Source organism: Delphinus delphis, chromosome 14 (genome assembly GCF_949987515.2).
Source record: "Delphinus delphis chromosome 14, mDelDel1.2, whole genome shotgun sequence".
Lineage (NCBI taxonomy): Eukaryota > Metazoa > Chordata > Mammalia > Artiodactyla > Delphinidae > Delphinus > Delphinus delphis.
In genome coordinates this window covers 30,023,528-30,047,467 of record NC_082696.1, presented here as the reverse complement: position 1 = coordinate 30,047,467, position 23,940 = coordinate 30,023,528, and the positions used below count along the sequence as shown (strand labels likewise).

Below are 23,940 nucleotides of genomic sequence, written 5' to 3'. Positions count from 1 at the left end.
TCCAATCTGATAAAACAGGCAGACACAGATATATGACCATAAGCAATCTGCAATTTTAAAGATTTCCTTGCTTGATGTTTTGGATTAATTAACTTACATCCTATTTTTTCTTTTATAAAAAAAAATGCAGTGATTTCACTTTAGGTTCTGAAACTCTGCCACTGTTTGTCACAGTTCAGTGAAGACATTAAGGGCCAAACTTGTAGAGTATGTGTATGTACATGTGTATATGTGCCATGTACTGACTAGAAGATACAAACCTACAGAATCTTAATTTTAATTTGAGACTAACTTAATTTGTGGATTAATTGGCTATGGTCACTATGGTTTATGAAATAAATATTTGATTTTCTGTTTGTCTCCACATGTGACAAAAAGAAACTAAAAGTCTGTAAGTAAATATTCTGCAATGAATGTTGCCTCAGGCTCATAGGGTCTAGGTATCTTATGGTGTTATTCCAACAATGTGTCATCACTTTAGAATTAGTTGCTGTATGTTGCAAAAATGGTCACAAAAATTTCCCCTCCTTTATCCATACCCTTTGCAGTATGATTTTACAGCTCTTCCCATTGAGAGTTCTGCAGCATTTATTTCTCCACCCTTTGAATCTACCTTGGTCACGTGACTTGCTTTGGTAGATGAGATATTTGCAAACATGTTGCAAGTAGAGACTTGAAAAGAACTGGCCTATTGTGTTTTTCCCTATTTATGCTCTCGGACTCCTTAATCTAACGTGTGAACAAGACAAGGCTTTCTGGAAGATGAAGGACCACAGAGGGAGAGTGGCCCCAATCATCTCACCTCTCCAAGACTATGCCATCACAAATCAGCCAGCCCCAAACAACCCTCCTGCTAGCGGCAGATGCATGAATGAGCCCAACCAAGATCAACCGAGCCTCTTCTAGTCCAGAAGAACAGCCTAGCTACACCCAGTTCACATCACCAACCACAAAATCAGGGCTAAAGAAATAGTTATTGTGTAAAGCCATGAAACTTTGAGGAGTCTCTTACACAGCAAAAGTTAACAGATACAGTTGTCATAGACTGTTTTATTTGACTTCAGAAAACAGATAAAATGAAGACACTCTTAAAGTTATCCTACCTCAAATTTTCCAGGTGCCAGATTGATTTTAGTAAGTAGCACTTCAGGAAAAACATACTCCATTCTAAATGTGCCACTTAGGGAGAACATTTCAAATCTTGTCAGAGCAGTGTCTACTGGCTGTCCACAAGTTGCCAGATTAGTAGATTTACATTTCACCATTGTGCATACCTGTGTAGAAAAGACACAAATAAAATGCAATGTCTTGCATCTAAGTTACTTGTACTAGAACTGTTGACTCAGTTTACAAACGTAGCAAAGTAAATATTTTCACCATTTGATAAAGGGATTTGGATCATATAATTACCTGCTTTATTGAAAATGGCAAATGATTAAGAACCAATTCCCACTTCCTGGGTAACTAGTGGGATTGAAAGAAAGAAGCCAGTTTAAAACTAGATTTGTAATAGGAAAGAACAAATCCACTCCATATTGGATCTGTTTCTTTTTATTTAAACCTTTGTAGTCTACTGCTTTTGCTACAAGTTAATCACTAAAGGCATGCTGCCTATAAGCTTTAAATTATACATAATGAACCATCTCTGAGAATCCTGCCTTTCATGTAATGAGCTAAAATACCTTTGTTTAGCTCACAGGAAACTTCCAGACCAGGCATACCTATGAATGGCTGCAGGAAGGAAAAAATAAACACATCCCCTCCAGAGTCTGAATGGAACTAGGATTTTACGCCCTCCGCATTTAGTGTAAAAGAAGCCTGAATTCTACCTCAGGGAAGATGGTTCTTTGGGACACTAGTCCACCATCTTCTCAGTCTGCTGGCTTTCCAAATAAAGTCACTATTCCTTGTCCCAACAACTCATCTTTCAATGTATTGGTCTGTCATACAGCAAGCAGTACAAGCTTGGACTTGGTAACAGATATAAACCATTAGTCTGGCATGTCAGATGATGGCATTTGGTCCAAGAAAGTAGAGGTATTTGGGAAACAGGAGTACAAAAGCCAAAAGGATGATTAAAACTTTGACCATCTCTCTTTTTTTTCATATCTTTTTCCTTAGGAGAAGGCAGTGAGGCACAGAGTAAAATAAGAAAAAACAAATGCATAGCCAACATTATATAAAAAGTTTAAAAAATTTGTCACTGGAAGGGCATTAAATGATCAGGACATTTGGTTACAAGAGAAGTTAAAATAAAAGTGGTATCCCTACTTATTGTTGGTTTTAAAAGTTAAAACAAGACTTTATATTCAGATGTGTCAGCAAAGCTACTTAGAGAAGCCTTCTTGAAGTTCATTTCAATATGTAAACTGGCTTCATTAGTCAAATAGAAAATCAGCATTGTCAGGCTAATGTATTCTTTTAATGTGCTCAAAGCAAACAATCAATGATACTTAGCCCCCCTGCAAATGTCACATGATTAATCCCAAAGTGTGTGTGTGTGTGTGTGTGTGTGTGTGTGTGTGTGTGTGTGTGTGTGTGACACTGGCAATGCATGCAGTCATGCCAAGGAAAAGCATTTGGTTCCCTGGGACAAATATGAAAACTTAACCCTGGAATTTACTGACATCTAAACATTCCCTTTCTCTTGAACTGAGATTACCTGCCAATACTCTCTTCTCCTTCTGCCATGAAGTCCAGCAAAAGCTCCTAGAACATACACTTCATTCTCTTTTCCTAACATTCTGTAGCTTAAATGACAGCACAGCTCTTTTTGACAGACTGTAAGGTTTCCTGCATTTTCAAAGAGTTCTGTGAAGTTGAACTCATCCCGGGAAATAAAGCCCCTAAAGGGATTTTTCTGTCCTGGGAATGGTTTGATGGTGGTGGCGTAGGCACTCCAATTCACAGCTGGTGGGTAGGTTGGAGAGTTTCGGGGATACGAATCCACCTCTGCAAAGAGGATCTTTCCCAACTCTGTTTCCATATCATAATGGTATGCTTTGGGAGAGTGTGGTGCATAGATACCACTGCCTGTGAATGGAAGACAAGTCTTTTAAAAACAAAAAGCAAACCCAACACCACCAGTTTCCCCATCAGAATTGAGCATGTGGTCATGTCACAATATCAGTCACCATGAGAAAGCACAAGGCACTGAACACCTAAGTATAACACTTCTCCTATTCTCTACTGGAGGAGATTAAACTACATGATCAGTGGTCTCATTTCAAATAAACTTTGAATATAATTTACTAACATTATAGAAAATTAAGCCAAATATTAAAATCGTTGTACTCAGGCGTTCCTGAGAGGTAGGGAAGTTAATGCAAAATTCCCTCCTGTTCTCCATTGTGGTGGTTTTCAAATATGTTCCAAAATTCTTCAACACTCCTTTCTCCAATGGGTGCATCTAATTCCCTTCACTTTGAGTGTGGGCTTGCCTTAGTGACATACTCCTAATCAACAGAACATGGTAGAAATGATGGTTTGTGACTAGTCATTAATGGCAATGCAGCTTTCCTCTTTCTCTCTCTCTCTCTCTCTCTCTCTCTCTCTCTTTATCTCTCTCTTTATCTCCCTCTCTCTCTCCCTCTTTCTCCCATTACTTGTTCTGGAGGAAGCCAGCTGCTATGTCATAAGGATACATCACACAGCCCTATGGAGAGGCCCATGTGCAAGAAATGAAGGTCTCCTCTCAACACCCACTGAGAAAGAGAGGAACCCTACCAATAGCCATATGAGTGAGCCATCCTGGAAGCAGACCTGCCAGCCCCAATCAAGGCTTCAGATGACTTTTAGTCCAGCCAACAGTTTAATGTAGCCTGAAGAGATGGCCTGAGCCAGGACCACCCAGTTAAGCTACTCCCAAATTCCTGACCAACACAAAGTGTAAGATAATAAATGTTTATTGTTTTTAAGCCACTTTCACTTTTTACTTTTAAAGCAACTTGTTATACAGCAACATGTCAATAATACACTACTCTGCCTTGCCAGTTATAGAGCATATCTTGTTTAGTTCCCTGCTTTGCCCCCTACTATCTCGTGGCCTTTGGCAAGTTACTTGCATCTTTGTGTGTCTCAGTTTTCTAATCTGCAAAATTGGAATGCTAGTACTCAGTGCATACATAGAGTTGTTGTGAGGATAGATGAAATAATACATATAAAAGTCTTAACACAGCCATAGCTGTTATAATCAAGCAGTAGCTTTTGTTTTCTTCTTCCTTTTTTTTTTTTAATAAAAGGATACAAACATAGTGAGAAGTCTCAACAAAGAACCAAAAAATTACAACAGGTCATATCTGAGGCACAAATTTCTCTGCATTTAGAAATATAATCAGCAAACCACATGTGGTCATGAATTACCTGTCATTTTTAGGCGGACATTATGTGTGTTGGCCACAAGAAGATTAACTTTCATTCCCATTGCCCAAGCTGAATGAAACTCAATAGCTGTCAAAAAGGGCAAAACATTCATCCAAGCTGTGGGAAACAATATAGTGTCCACGTGGAAATCTTTCACCAGGGTCACAGCAGGATCATGGAAGAGGATATCAAAGCATGTGAAAATGCCAAACTTCCCAAAGGAGGTGTTGAAAGTCACCAGCTCCGGCTTTTCGGGGACATCAAACTGAAGCTCAGAGTAGAGGTTGTACTATAACAAACACACAGGATGAAACCAGGAAAGGCTTTTTTATTGAAAAGGTGACACATGAAAACTCTCCAAGTTAGTAATTTTGAGATTTGGCAATGCTCAAGAGCAGGAAATCTATAGAAGGTGAATGACTCTGGTGAGTGGAAGTTAATTTCCAAAGAAAAATACGAAGAAATATAGTCTCTCTCACTCCCTCTCTCCCTCTCTCTCTCTCTATCTTTCCCTCTCTTTCTCTCTCTCTCCCTCCCTCTCTCTCCTTATCTTCCTCCCTCTCTCAATGAGGAGCCAAATACCTCCCCATAAATCCTAAACACTATGTGCTTCATAAAAGCTGAAGACATACATCATTTTTCTTTGAGTCCCTGATAACTAGAAACATAATAGATGCACAATAAATATCTATTAATCAGATGAGGGAGGCCCTCTCCCTCTTTACAGTGTCCCATCCAAAGTAATTTCAGGGACTCTTACCCAGCTTTCAAAATTGTTGTTAAAAATAAATATTTTATTTCATTCTCTCTGATTCCTTCCAAGTAAACTTGAGAAATGAACCTAGTCTAACTTAATAATCAGGGTCAACAGCTTAATAAAATGATTTGCAAAGTAGAAAAGACTGAGGGTTGGGAGCCAGACTATTAAAACTTCTCTCTAAATTTATTTTCTACCTAAAAAAAATTTTTAATTGAAATTTACTAGCATTTTAAGAATTGATTGAAAAAAGTACTCTTATCAGATCCATATGTCAGAGAGCGTGGGTCACAAACTGTTCCAAGGTACCCTGATGGAAGAGTGAGAGCTTCTCACTTTAGGATGACCCAGGTCCTCATTAGCTGTCCACATCCAGTGCTCTGTGCCATCCTGCCGTTTACTGGGCCTGGATAAATGGATTGACCAACTATGCTACCAGTTTAACTAGGTCAACACTTACAGAATGGAAGAGTAGCTGCAAAGAAAGAGCCTTTAAAAATGATACTCACAATGCAAACACAGTCTCCGAAACAAGGAAAATGGAAGTACTGACATTTCTATTTCCAGTCTGAGACACATTTTTGAGAACACAGAAGTTTAATTACATATAAAAACAAGTTGGGAAACCCACAAGTTTATGAAGAAAACTTTTTGAAAGTTTTGTGTTTTATTTATAAATACACAAATAAACACACAAGTAAACATAAATATATTTTATTTTGAGGATTTTTTTCCATATAGAGGTATATGATCAAAAACATTTGAAAGTCATTGGCTCAATATCACTCTTCTTGAGTAATTTTTATTTTTCACTAGGAGTTCCAGGAGATAATTTCTCCAGTCAGAAGATTTTGAAGCCACAATTAAGATGCTTAGAAAACATATGGGAGAGGAAAAGGAACATTCACACTGACCTGCACATCCCATAACCATTTAAAAGGTCAGCCCCTCTCCCGGTCCAATTTAGTACAAAATTATGACTTCAGGTTATTTTACTCTTTCAATTCAGATTTTAAAGTAAAAATCTTATGATTTGACCTTAAATCAACAAGAGGATAATTAAGTTAACTGGTATAGAAACTAAAAGAGAAAGATCATTTTTGTGACTTGATAGAAAGCAGGGAAATTAATTTCCATGTAACTGAGTCATACAATGTGGAAACATCTTTTATCATTTCAAAATTAGATGGTATCCAGACTACAGTCATCTCAGTATCTTTTATATCAATATTAAAATCACTTGTTTTATATATGCAAAAACTTTACCTCAATCCTGGACTATTACCAAACCTTTCTTAGAGGTCTCTGCCTACAATTTTTTCCGCGTTTCTAAAGTGTCATTTTCTTTATTGCTCGCTTTAAAAAAATCTTGGTAACATTGTGTTATAAGAGAATGAAGCTCTAACTCTTAAACACAGCATCCACTCCCTCATAGCAGGCTCCATATTACACACCCACCCCCTCTTACCTTATGGTAACGTGCCACCAGCTTTCCATTTGCATCATACACCACGTTGGTGTTGTATTGATAATGGCCATTAGGAGGACACGCGGAGTCACGGGAATGACATGGCTTTTTGTCCCCGATATTTGCCACGACATAGATAGAGTTGTCCTTGGCCAGGCAGCTGAGTCTTGCTTGTACTGGTGTATGACCAAATCTAAATCCAGTTTGAATTAAGACATTTCGGTAAGTCAGAGAGAGAAAGACAAATACTGTCTGATATAACTTATATGTGGAATTTTTAAAAGTCAAACTTGGAGAAACAGAAGATAGAATGGTGGTTACTATGGGCTGGATTGTGGGGAACTGGGGAGATGACGTTTAAGGGTACAAACTTGCAACGAATAGATAAATAAGTCCTGGAGACTGAATGTATAACATAGCACTTATAGTCAACAATCCTGCATGATAAACTTCAAAGTTGCTGTGAAACTGGATCTTAATTGTTCTCATACAAAAAAGAAATGATAATTATGTGATATGATAGAGATTATATGTAGAAGTCACAAATTGTGCCTAAACTTGATGAATTTTTTTCCACATTGTATCTATTGCTCCAGCAATTTATTATTCACTCTCCTGCACCAACGGTTGTCATCTCTCTACTAGTTCATTCCATCAGCATGCAAATATGCTCTAGTACCTCTCTTCTTTAATCAAAATAAAATAAAAAACCTCTCTTGACCCCCATGCCCCTCTACTTTATGCTCCATACCTTAGGTCCATCTTACAACAAAACTCCCTGGAAGAGCTGGACATTTTGCAATCCTCAGCCCATCTTCTCCTGTTCTCTTTAGAAGCGCTCAGATCAGCTTCCATCGCTATCATCCCACCCGACAACTCTCACTAATACTGAGGATGACATCCACATGATGTCATCTTCATGTGACATCTTGTGATCTTGTGCTACTTACCTGCAGCAGTTGACACAGTTACTTACACCCTCCTCCCGGAAACACTTCACCTTGCTCATTGGACCCCACGCTCTCATTCTCCTACTCACTGGGTGCTTTTCTCCATCTCCTTTTCTGGTTCCTCCTCATCTGCACTGAGTCTAAACACTGTAGTTTCTTATAGCACAAGCATTAGATCTCTTCTGTAACTCACTCCACAGGTGAACTCATCACGGTGTTAAAAATTGTTTTCTCCCTCTTAGCGGTAAGTTTCTTTTCTTTTTATAAAGGAAGTTTATTCTTTTATTATTTCCAAAAATAATCCAGCTCCTAAAGTCTTGAAGTTTAAGATGTATTTGGGAATTTGTTTCTTGGTAGTTAGGGAATAGCCAAATGAGCTTTCCTTCTGGTGTGAGGGCAGAGGTAGTGGTCTCAGTGTGTTAGTTGTGGTAATCCGAAATGCAGACGTATTACCTGGGTAGTGCAGGAATGGAACACCACTGGAACTCCCCTAGAAATGGTAGTGCTGTGAGCCATTAGACCAAGGCCAGCTCTGAGTGCCCTGAACTTTGGAAGCCCATACTCTGAAGATACCAAGATAACTGACAAATAAATAGCAGACTACAACAGAAGGGACATTATTCTTACCTTTGTGACTTTCTTTTTAGCTGTAACTCTGTGGCCTTATGTTATGCAAAGCGGTCTATAATTCTTATCTTTGGAGATGAAAGGAGTACGAACAGAAATGTTTGCAGGTCTTATAGAAAATTTGACTACTGTGTCTTTACAATGAATTGAATAACTTTATATGATGAAACTAACTTTCCTACTATAGAAATACTTTTAAAAAGTTTATGTTTAAGGACATAAAAATGTGCTTGACAGTGAGTGCCTAGAACTGTGACACTAAAGAAGGGAAATCCTATCTAAGAAGGTACATTTCTGTACCAGAGCTGTGTCGTAACCATCCTTTGGGCCCTCTGCTGGAAAAGTAGAATCAAGTCTCAAATAATATCTTTTTAATTATATCCTATAGCATTACAGATGTAGGACAGTACTGTATCATACCTCTGTGAATGTAAAACATCTTGTACGTGCTTTATGATACATAGTAGTGACCATGCTTTATCAGATCTATTTATAATGATGTTATTCTAGAATGTCTTCTTTCCAGATGATGATTGAGAAGCTAATAAAGAAAATGGTGCCAGGTACCACAACAGTAACAGAACTTTGCTGTTTTCTGAGGTTTTGTTTTTTTACCTTTTTTTCTTGAATGGAGTGCGCTATATGTCTCTATAATTTTGTTCAGATGCCTGCAGAACCTGGAAATGCTGTTGCTGCTAGTGACGTATAAAATACTGCTCTTGGTCTTTGAATATAAATAAATATATATATATATATATATATATATATATACACATATATATGTATATACATAAAATTGGAATTTTTGGAAACTTTAGCTGTGCTGTCAACTTTGGAAAAAGTATCCCAGTTGTACTGTGTTGGGTTGGCACTGTACAGAAATTAACAGCTATATTGGTCTAGAAACGTTAACACATAATTTTTTCCATTTGTACAGGGGTAACACACTGTATTCAATATGTAAGGTCTCATCTACATGGGTTTGATTACAAAAACTAACAAAGTAATCTCTAAATAAAAATAAAAATTAAAATGTGCTTGAAAGGTCTCTATTTTTACCCTGAATAAAGAATATGTAGAGTGTTTTTTTATTTTTGTGGTTTCATCTGTGAATAGGTAACTCTTTGAGACATTTCTGCTTCCACTGAGGACCAAGATTCTTTGCTCTTTGACATTACTGACCAATGTGGAGGTGGCAATGTACTTATTGATAAGTTATTAACCTTACTTGAGAATAGTCACACTACATGTGAAAGGAACAGAGTGAGGGCCATGTTAGGGTATCTTTTTAAAACTAAATATGATTATCAATATTTAAAAATGCAACTTTATTATTCTTGCATAGATGATAGATATTGTGTTTTATTTCCTAAAGCTTAATAGGTTTGAACATGGAGTTTATTTATAGAAGGCAAACAAGAGGAAATTTATAAACGTGAGTGTCTGAATAGAATGATGATAAACTTATCCATCCTATAAACTACATTATTACATTAGTTTCATTTTTAAGAGCAATGTGATTTGAAAAAAAGGCCTGTATTGGGCTTCCCTGGTGGCACAGTGGTTAGGAATCCGCCTGTCAATGTAAGGGCATGGGTTCGAGCCCTGGTCCGGGAAGATCCCACATGCCGCTGAGCAACTAAGCCCGTGTGCCACAACTACTGAGCCCGGGTGCCACAACTACTGAAGCCTGTGCACCTAGAGCCCGTGCTCCGCAGCAAGAGAAGCCACCGCAGTGAGAAGCCCGCGCACAGCAACGAAGAATAGCCCCCGCTCGCCGCAACCAGAGAAAGCCCACGTGCAGCAACAAAGACCCAACAGAACCAAAAATAAATAAATTTAAATAGATAAATTGATATTAAAAAAAAAGACCTGTATGTGAGAAGATTACTGTGGACCTAGATTTACTTAGGAGATATTTATAGATGATTCCTCATTTGAGCTGCCACTGCTAAAGCACATCCCCGACCTCACCAATGAGAATCTAGTAAGGTTCACCTTTGATTTTTACAGCACAATTATGTGTTTTGGAGCTTGCATTTAACAGGCAATCTGAATTCAAACCTCAGACGCTTCTTTATCATGACTGCACCTCCTGCTTCCTTACTGCAGCTCTTTATACATTTGCTGGTTACATGGGTTAATGCGTGAATGAATGCATGAAAAGGGATGGATTGATAGTCACTCTTATCCAGGTTAGTAAACCTGATTTAAAAATTTTTTCTCCCTGACTTTCTCCCTCCAACACTGACCTTGCCAGACTCTTTCATGCCAGACTCGAATATGCAACTGCCAGGGTTACATCTCCAGTTGGATATCTATTAAATCACAGCTCAAACTTCAGATGCACAAAACTGATTTCCTGAGTTCCATCCCAGACTTTCTATTCCTTCAGTGCTCCTGTAACCGAGAGGACCCTATGGGACCTTCCCAGGACAGACTCCCCCCAACCTCCATGCCCTCTACCTGCCTCTTTTTTTGTGGAAAAGCTTTAGTCTCCCAGGCCTCCCCTGAATCACAAAAAACTGGCTCAAGAATTAATGATTGGAAGGATGTAAACACATAGTAACAAAAAAATAGCAGTTGGGCGGGGAGAACTGGTAACAATTTAAATAATAGATTAGCTATACAGCAGAGTCACAGAATCTTTAGTTCCTCCCCAAAGAACATAAACAACAGAGTCTGACACACATTCCTCAATTGTTTTGCAGATACTAAAATCCCCACCAGATGGAAGAAGCTAATTGCATGATGACCACGAGCACATAACCCCCAGACTGGCTGGAGCCTGAGGATAGATGATGTTAACCCCTGTGACATCACCCTGTTACCTCACCATCGACCAATCAGAGAACTGTGCAAGAGCTGATCACACACCCTGCCACTATCTCCCTCACCTTGCCTTTAAAAACCCTTCCCTAAAATCCATCGGGCACTTTCGGTCTTTTGAGCATGAGCTGCCTGTATGCCTTGCTTGGCCCTGCACTTTCCTTCACCACAGCCCGGTGTCAGTAGATAGGCTTTGCTGTGCCTGGGCAAGTGGACCCAAGTTTGGTTCAGTAACACTCCCTATGTCTGTAAATGGCAATTCCACGCCTCCAACTGCTCAGGCCAAACACTTGGGAGTCCCTCTTTGTTTGTTTGTTTGTTTTCTTTTGTTTTCTGGTCGTGCCGAGTGGCCTATGGGATCTTGGTTCCCCGACCAGGGATTGAACCTGCCGCCCCTTCAGTGGAAGCACGGAGTCCTAACCACTGGACCACCGGGGACGTCTCATTAGCAGTAATCTTTTGATGTTGGGCTACCTTGTTTGTTTTTTCCTTTGGGGGGTTGCAAAAACTCCTATATATCTTGGCTCCTACCTTACCTCCTTGGAACTGTCCGAAGAGGTATCTGAGGGGCTGTATCCCAGGCTAAAGTCCTTGGTAAAGCCCCAAAGAAAACATAATTGTCAACTATTAGGTTGTGCTTTTTTTTTTCAGTCAGCATCCCTATTCTTATCTCCAAATGACATTCTATATAGTAAATGTGTTTGTTTACATCTATCTTCTCCCACTAGAATATTCATAAGCCACAGGGAGGGACTTTGTTTTAATAAGTGCTATATCTCCTATTCTTAAAATAGTATCTGGCACACAGTAGATGCTCAATAAGTAATAGTTAAATGAATTAAATGTAACTGTATTGGGTGACAACGCAAGCCCATTTTCTGACAAAATTTCTTTTTTCTTGCGTAGTGCTATGAAAGAGGTATTTACTAACCATATGGAATAGACCTCTCTCCCAACCTTCACCAGTTTCCAAAGCTACTGTGATATTTGACTAGTCCATAAATTTGCAACATATGTTGTTTTTAACAGGAAGTCCATCTTACAATCCTACTGTGAGATGAAAACAAATGGGTTGTCCCCTTTCTCAAAACTTCTAGGCAGAAAGATTGTCCAGGACTTCCCTGGTGGCACAGTGGTTGAGAATCTGCCTGCCAATGCAGAGGACACGGGTTTGAGCCCTGGTCTGGGAAGATCCCACCTGCTGCGGAGCAACTAGGCCTCTGAGCCACAACTACTGAGCCTGCGCATCTGGAGCCCGTGCTCCACAACAAGAGAGGCCGAGACAGTGAGAGGCCCGCACACCGCGATGAAGAGTGGTCCCCGCTCTCCACAACTAGAGAAAGCCCTCGCACAGAAATGAAGACCCAACACACCCAAAAATAAATAAATAAATTTATAAAAAAAAAGACTGTCCAGCTATTGCCCCTCTTCTTCCACAAAAGTGTTTCTTACAAACATCATAGGAAGCATCAGCTCAGAACAGGAATGATCGGCAAGTGGAGCGGTTGACTGTCATGTAACCTGATATTCTCCTCGTTGTGCAGTTAGTCTCTTTAGAGCTGAGAAAAGCTGTTTTCTGATAACCCTTATATAAAATTTACACTAACCATGAGTGCCTCAAAAAGCGTGGTATCCATAATCCTCCAGCAGGAACATGGCAAAGGGATGTTTAACAAACTTAATTTGAGGTACAAGAGTGAGAGAAAGTGCAAGAGGGTGAAAGAAAGTGCAAGAACGAGTGTGAAAGAGTGAGGGACTTTTTACTGCCAGTATGGAATTGTGCAATCCATGCCTCAATAATTCAAGCCTTAGTAGATAGTAGGAGTTATATATTAAATATACACACATATATTAAATATTTTACATTAGAAAGTTTCTAGGTTACTTTTTCCCAGGAAAGTTAGCTTTATGAGCCTAGGAAAATGCAAAGTTTCAAAACATAAAGTCTCACTAGAAAGTAGATAGTGAGGTCTTTCTGCCTGGGAAACAGATTCTAGAGCAGAGAGACTATGAATTGAAGTATAGTACCTTCAATAGAGACCTTGGAATATTTTCCAAACACAACCCCGTGTGTCCACTTCAGAAATTAATTTTCATGAGAAATTAATATTCATGAGATCGTGTTCCCCTTAGTTTCTAATCCCAGTAATAAATATTTTTATATTTCTCCAAATTTAATAAAGATACTAGATTATAAATAATTGTTAAATGGCATCTAGGTACAATTTTTAAAAATCTAATGAATGCCAAGATATATATATAAATATAAAACAATAACATACACCACATACGTGATCATTCAGAATTTATCATTTTGCTGAAGTGAACGTGTACATTTTAGAGAACCACAGCACTTTTGTACAAACACCTAGGATAACTCAAATACCTGTGTGGGTCTTGACATGGAATCCAATTCACCAGAGGATCTGGAATATCCTCCAGATAAGGGAAAATGGCTTCCCTGGTAAATTTCCATCCGTAAATTGCATCTTCCGGAGTCACAATGATCTGAGCACCCTGTTCAAAACAAGTTAAATCAAAATTATTTCCCTATGTATGTAGACAATTCAACACTCCAATCTTCACCAGCTCTCATGCCCCTCATAAATTATGATTAGCAGAAATAAAAGAATACCTGTTCAGCAGCCTGCTTAATTGCTCTCTCCAGAATATCTATATTCCTGTTCATGAGGAGCAAGGCATAATCCTGAGAAACGGGTGTTTCTGTGTCATTTGGCAATATGACAGCATGTTCATATACTGCAGCTTTGAAAGTAGCCAAAGCACTGACATGCAGAATAATTAGCGCAAAAACTGCCACGGAGGTTTGAAAAGAGGAAATGATCATGGTCAAGGTCTAGTGAGTTCTGCAAGTGAAAGTAACATTCATGTAGTATTTATAAAGGAAGGAACATTTAGGTAACATGACTGCCAGCTCTTATTTTACAATCTCATGAATATTATGCCTGATCATTTTGGAGGAAAAAAATTTCAGTTCCCTGAATACAATCAAAAAGTATTACAAGGGGCTTCCCTGGTGGCGCAGTGGTTGAGAATCCGCCTGCCGATGCAGGGGACACGGGTTCGTGCCCCGGTCTGGGAAGATCCCACATGCCGCGGAGCGGCTGGGCCCGTGAGCCATGGCCGCTGAGTCTGCGCATCCGGAGCCTGTGCTCCGCAACGGGAGAGGCCACAACAGTGGGAGGCCCGCGTACCGCAAAAAAAAAAAAAAGTATTACAAGGATTGTACATGTACTATTGATAAGATTTAATGTCAAATTTCAAAAAGACAAAATTCAAATGTAGTACAATTGTACCCTTTTATTAATAGAAAGAAAATAGTAACTAAATTAACTCTCATGTGAAAAACCGTAATACAATAAATCTCATTTATTAAATTACAAAAACTAGATAATAATTTTTTCTGTTCTGTTGACAGATCTACATCATGTTTATTTTTAGAAGAGAAGAAAAATTTAAAAATATTTGCTACTAGGAAAATGCAATACAGGGCAATATTGGGAAGAAAATTCACCCAAGTCAACACTCTGACTTACCTAGTAAAGACTCTGAACTTGCACTCCATAAAAACAAGATTTTGTGTCCGGTTTGCTCACTGCTGCATCCTTAGTACCCAAAGAACTGATCCTCCAGGTGCTGGTCCCTGGTGTTTGGCCAGAGGAGAAATCAAGTACTTCTGCTAAGGGGGCCCTAGCCCTCCGGGGACTAAGCCTCCTTCCTCTCCCACTCCTTTCCGCCCCATCCCTCTCTCCTTCCTTCTTTCCTTTCTTCCCTCCTTCCCCCCTTCCTTCCTTTCTTTGGAGATAGATGGAAGGGAAGGGAAGCATCTCATTCTGGTTGGTGATTATAAAGATCATCTCTATTATAACCCAGATAAAATGTAATTTTCATTTTTGTTAGAGGCAAATAACCACATAAATGAACTTAAAAAAAAAACGCATATGTTATGTGACCTCTGATAACCTCCTAGGACATCCATATTCTCCCTTCCCCAGTCCCAATCCTATCACACAAGAGTTTAGTGGGGTTTTTCTGTTTTTGATTTTGTTTTTTAATCTGAGTCTCTTCATTCAAATGCTTTTAGACGGCATAGAAGAGTAGAAAGAAAGGAATAAAATTCTTTTATATTTTCTCTCATACTGAGATAAAAGTCTTGATATAGGTGAGATCTAAGGGCTATAAACGAGGTCTGCTCAAACTTTCTGCTTTGAATAGAAATTCTTAGTAAAGAAATAACTTCTTACCTCTATAGAATAGAAAACTGAAAATAATTTTTAGAAAAATGGTCAAGGCTTTTAGTGGATAGTGTGAAGGGAAAGAGATTCTTATAATCTAGTTTTATATAGTAGATTATGAGTGCCTTTAGAGTCTACAGAGCATGTAACGCAAATACCCACACTTTACAGGACAGGAACCTGAGGCATAGAGAGGCAGAGTGACTTAGAGCAGGGCGTAGGACTTTTCACTCCTGATTCCAGAATCTTCCCCGATACCCAAGACATCATGCGCGAGTCTGTACTCTGCTTTAATGTCTGCATCCAAGTGTCTGGACACTCACTTGCATCTTTTTTTTTTAATTTATTTTTTGCTGCATTGGGTCTTCGTTGCTGCACACTGGCTTTCTCTAGTTGTGGAGAAGGGGAGCTACTCTTCGTTGCGGTGTGCAGGCTTCTCATTGCGGTGACTTCTTTTGTTGTGGTTCGCGGGCTCTCGGGCACAGGCTCGGTAGTTGTGGTGCACGGGCTTAGTTGCTCCGCGGCATGTGGGATCTTCCCGGACCAGGGGTCAAACCTGCGTTCCCTGCACTGGCAGGAGGATTCTTAACCACTGCGCCACCAAGGAAGTCCCTCACTTGTATCTTTTAAGGAACCCCATTCAAAATGACCACCTTAGGAAGACCACAGATAAATCTAAATACTGAGTGAGTACTTGATGCAATTGAGAACTGTAAGCTCTTTCATTTCTACAAGTATCAATATAATTTGGATCATGATCTACTTCTTTGTGATTTACTCTCACCAATTAGTAATACTTCATTATCTCTTTTGCTCGTAAATAGTTAAGTAAGCTGGTGAAGATAAGCTAACATCTTTACTTTTGCAGGGTAAGAACAGAAACAATCATATATGTCTCTCGTATCTCAGTGTCCCCAAATTTCCTGGACGTTTTTCTCTCTTTGTGGCTATAAACAAGAGAAATAGTGTCATGTTTATTCAGGTTTTTTGGCTGGAGGGCGAAAGGGGAAATGGTTTCTGATGCCAAGGCAAGGTGATTAAGCTCTTTTTTTTCTCTGCAGCGTTTCGAAATTGTCATAAAAACTGAGAATCTGAGTAACAAAGACAATGGCATGGCAGAGTCAGAAGCTAGTAAATGAAACAATAATTTAAATATGGAAAAATCCATAAGACATAAGGAAAAAAGTGAATTTTTTTACATACATTTGTCATAGAAGCAGTTGATATTGTTTTAAATCTTCAGAGGTAAAAGACTAAATTCAGGACATAGAACTTTAAGAGTTTACATTTTTATGCTCATAAAGGTGGTTGATTAAGTAAGGCTTAATTAACTTCTTTAACTCTGTTATAAAATAATGTTACCTGGCCACAGGGTACATTGATTAAGTATTAGTCACTGCTAATAGGACCTATTTACTAATTTACCAATTTGTGATTAATGGACTTGATTACAAGGGTGAAAATTCCAATCAATTCAAAATTATATGGTCAAAGGGCCACTATAAAAAAAATAGACATAGTTCAAATATTTGTTTCTAACTGGGAATCTGATCATCTCTTAAAATAGTATTCAACTGGACTTCGTTTTCTAGCTGTAATAAGTAAGAAGAGTAGAAGTGTAGTTTCTGCTTTGCACTCCACTTCTCTGAAACCCTATTTCTCACCTAAAAGTTCAGGTAATCATACCTGCCCCATCACCTTCACAAAGTTATTCTGAGAGTCAAAGACATATGAAAGTCCTCTGCAAGATTATGATGGGATGACAATAATTAACAAAAAGGGGAGACAATTTAGTCATGTAATGATCCTGACTCCATAATTCATCGTTAGGTCCACAGAGCTACTATTGTTCAGCTGGACAAATCTGGTCTATCTGCGGCACTGTGCTGAGGATGGGATGGGGAACACAGCCCCTGGGCACTTACTCCTGGACCACGCCCAGCTGGGCCTGGCAGACGTACATCCTTGGCATGGCGAAGGCATCGTAAGAGCACCAAGGCCCCAGCAAGACAAGGGGTGGCTCCCGGCTCTGATTCAGGCCTCAGCACTTCCTGGTCTGGCCCCTCTCCCAGGTGTGAAATGACATTAACAAAGAGTTGGAAATAGCATGTACAGTCACTGATGGCGTTTCCTCATAAGCAGTAAAGATGGCATCAAAAAATAAGTAAGCAAAAGAGAAAATCCAGGCCCTACATTTTTTTTTTTTTTTTTTGCGGTACGCGGGCCTCTCACTGTTCTGGCCTCTCCTGTTGCGGAGCACAGGCTCCGGACGTGCAGGCCCAGCGGCCATGGTTCACGGGCCCAGCTGCTCCACAGCATGTGGGATCTTCCCGGACCGGGGCACGAACCCGTGTCCCCTGAATCAGCAGGCGGACTCTCAACCACTGCGCCACCAGGGAAGCCCCAGGCCCTACTTTTAAAACTATTTTCTCTTGATACTGTATACCAACTACAGGATGATACTGTACCCCTCTCCCCCCACAAAAGTACTTGGTGGTAAAGAACAATATTTCTGTCCCTGTCTGCATCGGAGACTTGCATTGGTCTTTAGCAAGCCTGTCTGAGTTAGCGTTTGAGAAAGGAAATGGCTGCTTGAGCAGAACCAGCCTGAGCTTTAACCATCTTTTGGGGCCACATCCCAGCCCAGGTGAGGTGCTCCTCCAGCTCTGGACTTGGATTGGTGTTCAGCTCTTCAGACAGTTGATGCAACTCAAACCAAGAGAGAATCTGAGAGTAATGATTCATCACAGCCTGCTGCTCCCAAAACGGATGGAAAGGTTTGTGCCACAGGAAGTTGCTAATCGCCACCTGTTTTGGACCTGCGGCAACAGTGATTTCATGTGGTTCAAACTACCCTTCTACTTTCTGCTGTTAGAAGTTTAGGATCGTGGTTTGCCGGGCTGCAGAAGCCCCTTTGAACTGGCAGTGTGCTCCCCCATTGTCTGAAGGTCCCCACTTCCTCAAAAGAAAAATAGGAACAAGCTCTCTTCCTGATGATTTCACTTGCAAATCCTTTATTTTGTTCGGATCCAACTCTGCCAAAGTTCATTGACTTCACCAACAGGAACTTCTGAAATGCCTGTTAGTTGGTGTCATAAACTGACCGTTTGCGTCCACCCCCCCAACAAATTCATATAATGAAATCACATCCCCCGTGTGATGGTGTTAGCAGGTGAAGCCCTTGAGAGGTGATTAGATCCTCAGGGTGAAGCCCTCCTGAATGCGATTCCTGCCCGTAGAGAGAAGACCCCAGAGAGCCACCTGCCCCTTCCACCATGTGAGGACACAGGCACCATCTATGAACCAGGAACTGGGTCCTACCAGATCTGAATCTACGAACACCTTGTTCTTGGACTTCTCAACCTCCAGAACTGTGAGAAAGAAACTTCTGTGGTTTTTAAGCCACCCAGTTGATGGTATTCGATTGTAGCAGCCTGAACTAAGATGATATTGGGTGATGGTTAGGGCTATGGACCCTGTAGCCAGAATGCCTGGGTTTGAAACACTTCCTATCTGTGTGGCCATGAGCAAGTTATATGTCCTCTCAGGGCTGCAATTTCCCTCACCTGCAAAATGGTGCTAAAATGTGCTGGATAGTTTTGGCTGGTGTTATTATCTCACGCCCGCAAGGTGGAGGCCCTATTGTGAGGGCAATGCCCAGTGCAGTGCTGACCCACGTCTTTAAATCTCTCTGGTCAGATGCTCACCTGTTCTTGGCCACTAACTCACTAAAAGAATGTCAATTCGTTCACATTCTCTATTTTCTCATTGTTCTGTCGCTTTCCGCAAAGTCCTTCATGTTTCCTGTCTACTATGTCAATCTGACCTGAATGGCTTCTCCAGGGATTATCAACTTAAAGTCCATTTCTACGAGCTCATCTGGATGGCTTTTCCTCCAGCAGTCCCACAGGTTCGCCCTCTGATCAACAGCTCTCCCTATTTCACACATCATTCTATTTTTTTAAACCTCACACACACACACACACCGCACACACACACACACACACACACACACACACAAAATTTACCAAGAAACTGGGTTACTTCTGCGTTGCTGTTGGGAAGATTATGAAATGATACAGCCACTGTGGAAACCAGCTTGGGAATTTCTATATGAGCTACTTCTTCAGGTTCTTATAAGCTGGGCCATTAACCAAAGTGACTATATTCGAAGACAGAGAAGAAAAGCCAAAGTCTGCGTTTGTCTGCTTTGACCACCCAGAATCCAAACCTTATGCTTTGCTAAATGGAATTTGTTCATATGGAAGATCAATTAATGTGCAGCATCTGTTTGGGACTTTTTTTTTTTTTTTTTTTTTTTTTTTTTTTGCGGTACGCGGGCCTCTCACTGCTGTGGCCTCTCCCGTTGAGGAGCACAGGCTCCGGACGCACAGGCTCAGCGGCCATGGCTCACGGGCCCAGCCGCTCCGCGGCATGTGGGATCTTCCCGGACCAGGGCACGAACCTGTGTCCCCTGCATTGGCAGGCGGTCTCTCAACCACTGCGCCACCAGGGAAGCCCTGTTTGGGATTTCTTGCTCTTCTGAATCAACTAACCAAAGTCCTGAGAGCTGCATTAAGACACATTCACCAGGTACAGGAATGGAAAAGTGTGGGCAGATCTTCCTTTCTTATGCAGTTTTTCTTTCCAATTAATAATGCTGTTTCACCTCAAGAATATTTGCTCTTTCAGAGAGTTTTCAGTGACACGCATGAAATTAAATCCTGCAGCTTCCTTACTACCAGACGGCAGTGCCACTTAATGCACATCCCTCTCCTCACACTATTCGTGTTTCAGATCTAGAGGTTGGACCCAGCTCTTAGGAATGGACACATCGACAACCAGGTAACTCTGATCTTTATCAGATAAGTAAATAAAAGAGGCAAAAGCAAACCAGTAACAGCAAGAGAAAAAAACAGAGGAAATGAATATAGCCATTCATTTCACTTAAGTTCTGAAAGTGAAAAGTATTAGTGTGATGTTTGCAAAAAATTAATAAACAGAAATCTCAATAAAGTTGGGAGACCAGAGAGGAAGCTCTCACACCCTGCGAGGATAGCAGAGCCCAACAGGGAAAAGAAAAATTCATCTTCTTTCCTGGCACGAACTCAACCAACGAAACACCATGGGCTGTTTTTTTGTTTTGTTTTTTGTTTTTTGTTTTTTACGTGGGCCTCTCACTGTTGTGCCCTCTCCCTTTGCGGAGCACAGGCTCCGGACGCGCAGGCTCAGCGGCCATGGCTCACCGGCCCAGCCGCTCCGCGGCACGTGGGATCCCCCCGGACCGGGGCACAAACCCGCGTCCCCTGCATCGGCAGGCGGACTCCCAACCACTGCGCCACCAGGGAAGCCCCATGGGCTGTTTTTTTACCAGAGCCCTCCCAACTTCCTTTTTCCATCTATAAAAGTGTTCTCCTTCCCTTGCTGTGTGGGCACTTGTACAAACCCTGAATTGCAATTCTCTATTGATTCTAAATAAACCCATCTTTGTTGAAGAAATATCTGGCTGTCTATTTGTTTCAGGTCAATATGTTCAAATGAAATATATACCTACACTGGTTTTAATTCTCAAAAGAAAAAACCCTATTCATATTCATCCAACAACTGATTTCATGGCTGTCATTTTTTTTTTTTTTTTTTTAGCCTCAATGGTCAGCATGTGGGATCTTAGTTCCCCGACCAGGGATCGAACTGGTGCCCCTGCAGTGGAAGCGCAGAGTCTTAACCACTGGACAGCCAGGAAAGTCCCTCATGGCTGTCATTTCTGAAACATATAATAACATGACTTAACTGATTTGGTATTCAAATTTATCTTAAATGACAAAAACTTAAAAAATGATAATAATATACTGCTTTTTGTACTTGTGCTACTGTTGACCATGATCAACCAGAAATGCATTTGGCTTATTTTAGTACTGTTGATGCAATTGCACTAAACTATAAACCAGAAGTTATTACTGAACATCAAGCTTTCTCAGATTGTCACCTATAAACAAACTGGGATTCGAAGTGGAGCTGCGGATTTTCTGAAAGAAACTAGTGCAAATATTTTAAGAGCTGCTAGTTGTTCCTAATGAAAAACTGAATAAGTAGGCTTTTATTTCATTTGTTAGTACTTTGGATAACATTTTATTTTTTCTGTCTTAAGTATGTTGTTTCTTACTCTCCTGCGTGTTTATTTCACAAGTTGAGGACATATGACAGTGAGACCAAAGGAAAGCTAACTATCATAGTCTTTGGATCATTCCCTTTTGCTATGATCGTATATAAATAAAAGATATCGGTTTTACTTCTCACTTATTAATTGTACTTAATGAAAATTAGTTGGCTATGTCAGTATTTATTACCCACCTCTTTTGCCAGCTAGATATGAGAAGGTATGTTTAACATATTTAAATCTTGATAACTTAATAAACAATAGAATATTGCATTGATGTATGATATTTAATATTTATTGTCCAAATCAAATTTCCCTTGTAAAATATATGGGTTATTTGGGGAAAAAAACTAATCATGCAATTACGACACAACTCAGCAGTTGTATTCCTGGGCATTTATCCCAGAGAAATGAAGACATCTTCACACAAAAACCTGTACATGAATGTTCATAGCATCTTAATTTGTTTTACCCACAAACTGAAAACAATCCAGATGCACTTCAATGGATGAATAACCAAGCCGTGGAATACTACTCAGTAAGAAATGAACTATGGACACATGCAACAATGTGGGTGGATTTCAAGAGCATTCTGCTGAATGAAAAAGGCAATCCCCCAAAATAACATACAATAGATTCCATTCACGCAGGATTCTTGAAATGACAAAATTATAGAAATGGAGAACAGATTAGTGATGGCCAGAGAGTAAGGAGGGAGTGAGGGTGAGAGAAAAGTATGGGCATGGGCAACTGAAGACTGGGAATCTTTCTTTATCTCGACTCTACCAATATATCCTAGTTATAATATTGTACTGTTAAGTGTTGCAAGATGTTACCATTGGGGGAACCTGGGTAAAGAGGACAGATGATCTCTGGGTATTATTTCTTACAACTGCATGTGAATCAACAATTACCTCAAACATTTTTTAAAAGTTTTAATTGAAAAAACGATTTGTGATTTAAAAAAATTTGTCCTTTTTATTTTTCCTTGGGATTAGTCTGTATGTCATATATGTATAGGTTGCAACGTGACCTTAACATAAAAGATACTTTTTAATTTATTATATTCTACATTCAGTCTCATTTTTTTAAAAGTGCTTTTAAATTGGGCACATTTAGATGAATATAAATATATATAAATATAAACACATACACAGGTTTCCTTTGATAATTTTGACCTACCTTTTGGTTTCAAAAGGTTCAAAGTTCTGCTATTGTTTCTCATATTTTTAACTTTTTTTTGTCATTTATCTTAATACTTCAAAATCATAAAATGAGGAAGGGGCAAAGTTGTTTTTGTACAAAGTGGCTTTAAATACACTGGTATCTACAGTAGGTACTGACAGCGGCATGTTGGGAGGGGGAACAAAAAGTTCTCTAGCCAGTAAGCCTGGAATCTTTGCGTTGACCTTGAACTAGTCTCAACAGTCAACAGCGCTGGTAACGGTAATAGGCTGACAGCCCTGAGTGACGCCGGGACGCCGGGTGGGAACGGTGCGAGCTCGGGCGCCGCGGCCCGGCTTTGAGCTGCGGGATCCCTGCGGTGCTTTAATAGCGGCCCCACGTGGTACAAATGGGAACTACAGGCACTCGGCGGCATCCTCGGCCACTGGGCGGACGAGGGGCGGCCCCGCATTAGCCTGCATCCTGCGCCCAAGGAAGGAAAGCCCTGGAGAGGGGCCAGGACGATTTAACCCGGGAGATCGAGGCCTGGCCCTTTCCGCAGTGCACACGAGTGCAGGGGGCTGGGGTCACACTCGTCCTGGTGCCGCTCCGGTAAGCGGGTGACAGGCCACTTGTGCTTGGCAGGCAAGGGACCAGCCTCTGGAGTTCTCAGGGCGAAGGGACTTGCGGGGAGGAGGAGAGTGAAGAGTTCATGGGAACTGTGAATATTCAGTTTGGGGAATTAATGCCAAACAGTCTTCCGAAACAGTCCGTGGTCCAGTTGCTGTCCATCTTCTCCAACCTGGGTATTGTGATCCTTTAAATTTTATTTATTTTTTCCTTATGGTGGTGTGAAAGGGCATGGTTTAATGTGCCTCTTCCAGATCTGTTTCTCTCCCATTCTTCCCCATTTCACTAAGAGGCACCAGTTGACCACCCATGCCCTCAAGCCAAATCCTAGGAGTCTTCCTGAATTTCTCTCCCCTTCTCTGTCCATTATCAGCAAACCCTGTTGGTTCTACTTCCAAACACATCCTTTTCTCTACTTCAGCACCACCTTCCTGATCCAAACCATTAATGTCTCTCTCAAAGCTTCCAAAGATTTCCCTCCACCCCTGGTAATCCGCATCCCCACTCACTTTGGCCCTGCAAACACAATGACCTTCCTGAAATATGAATCAAATTCTAGAATCCTCCATTCAAAAGCCGGCTCCTCTCCCCCGCCCAAATTCCTCTGTTTACTAGACTCCAGCCATGTGGGCCACGGCCTTCTCTTTGACCATGTCAAGCCGTTTTGCACATGCTAGGGAGGGCTCTCCCCTCAGAATGGCTGCCTCATTCTCATCCTTCAGAGCTCAGTTCAAGGCCTT

At 40.5% G+C, this 23,940-nt stretch overlaps 1 protein-coding gene across 3 annotated transcripts in view; it reads right to left on the bottom strand.

The window, feature by feature from the left end:
* Positions 1-13,841, bottom strand: part of VNN2 (vanin 2) — a 29,893-nt gene extending 16,052 nt beyond the window's left edge. For 2 of the 3 annotated variants that reach the window (XM_060029941.1, XM_060029940.1), the window contains exons 1-6: positions 13,629-13,841; positions 13,380-13,510; positions 6,588-6,780; positions 4,363-4,651; positions 2,663-3,033; positions 1,104-1,274 (exon numbers count right to left, since the gene is read on the bottom strand). In XM_060029941.1, coding sequence (XP_059885924.1) covers positions 1,104-1,274; positions 2,663-3,033; positions 4,363-4,651; positions 6,588-6,780; positions 13,380-13,510; positions 13,629-13,841 — 1,368 coding nt within the window. The remainder of the gene's footprint in view (positions 1-1,103; positions 1,275-2,662; positions 3,034-4,362; positions 4,652-6,587; positions 6,781-13,379; positions 13,511-13,628) is intronic. The other variant, XM_060029943.1, reaches the window with a different exon arrangement.
* Positions 13,842-23,940: the final 10,099 nt, after the last annotated feature.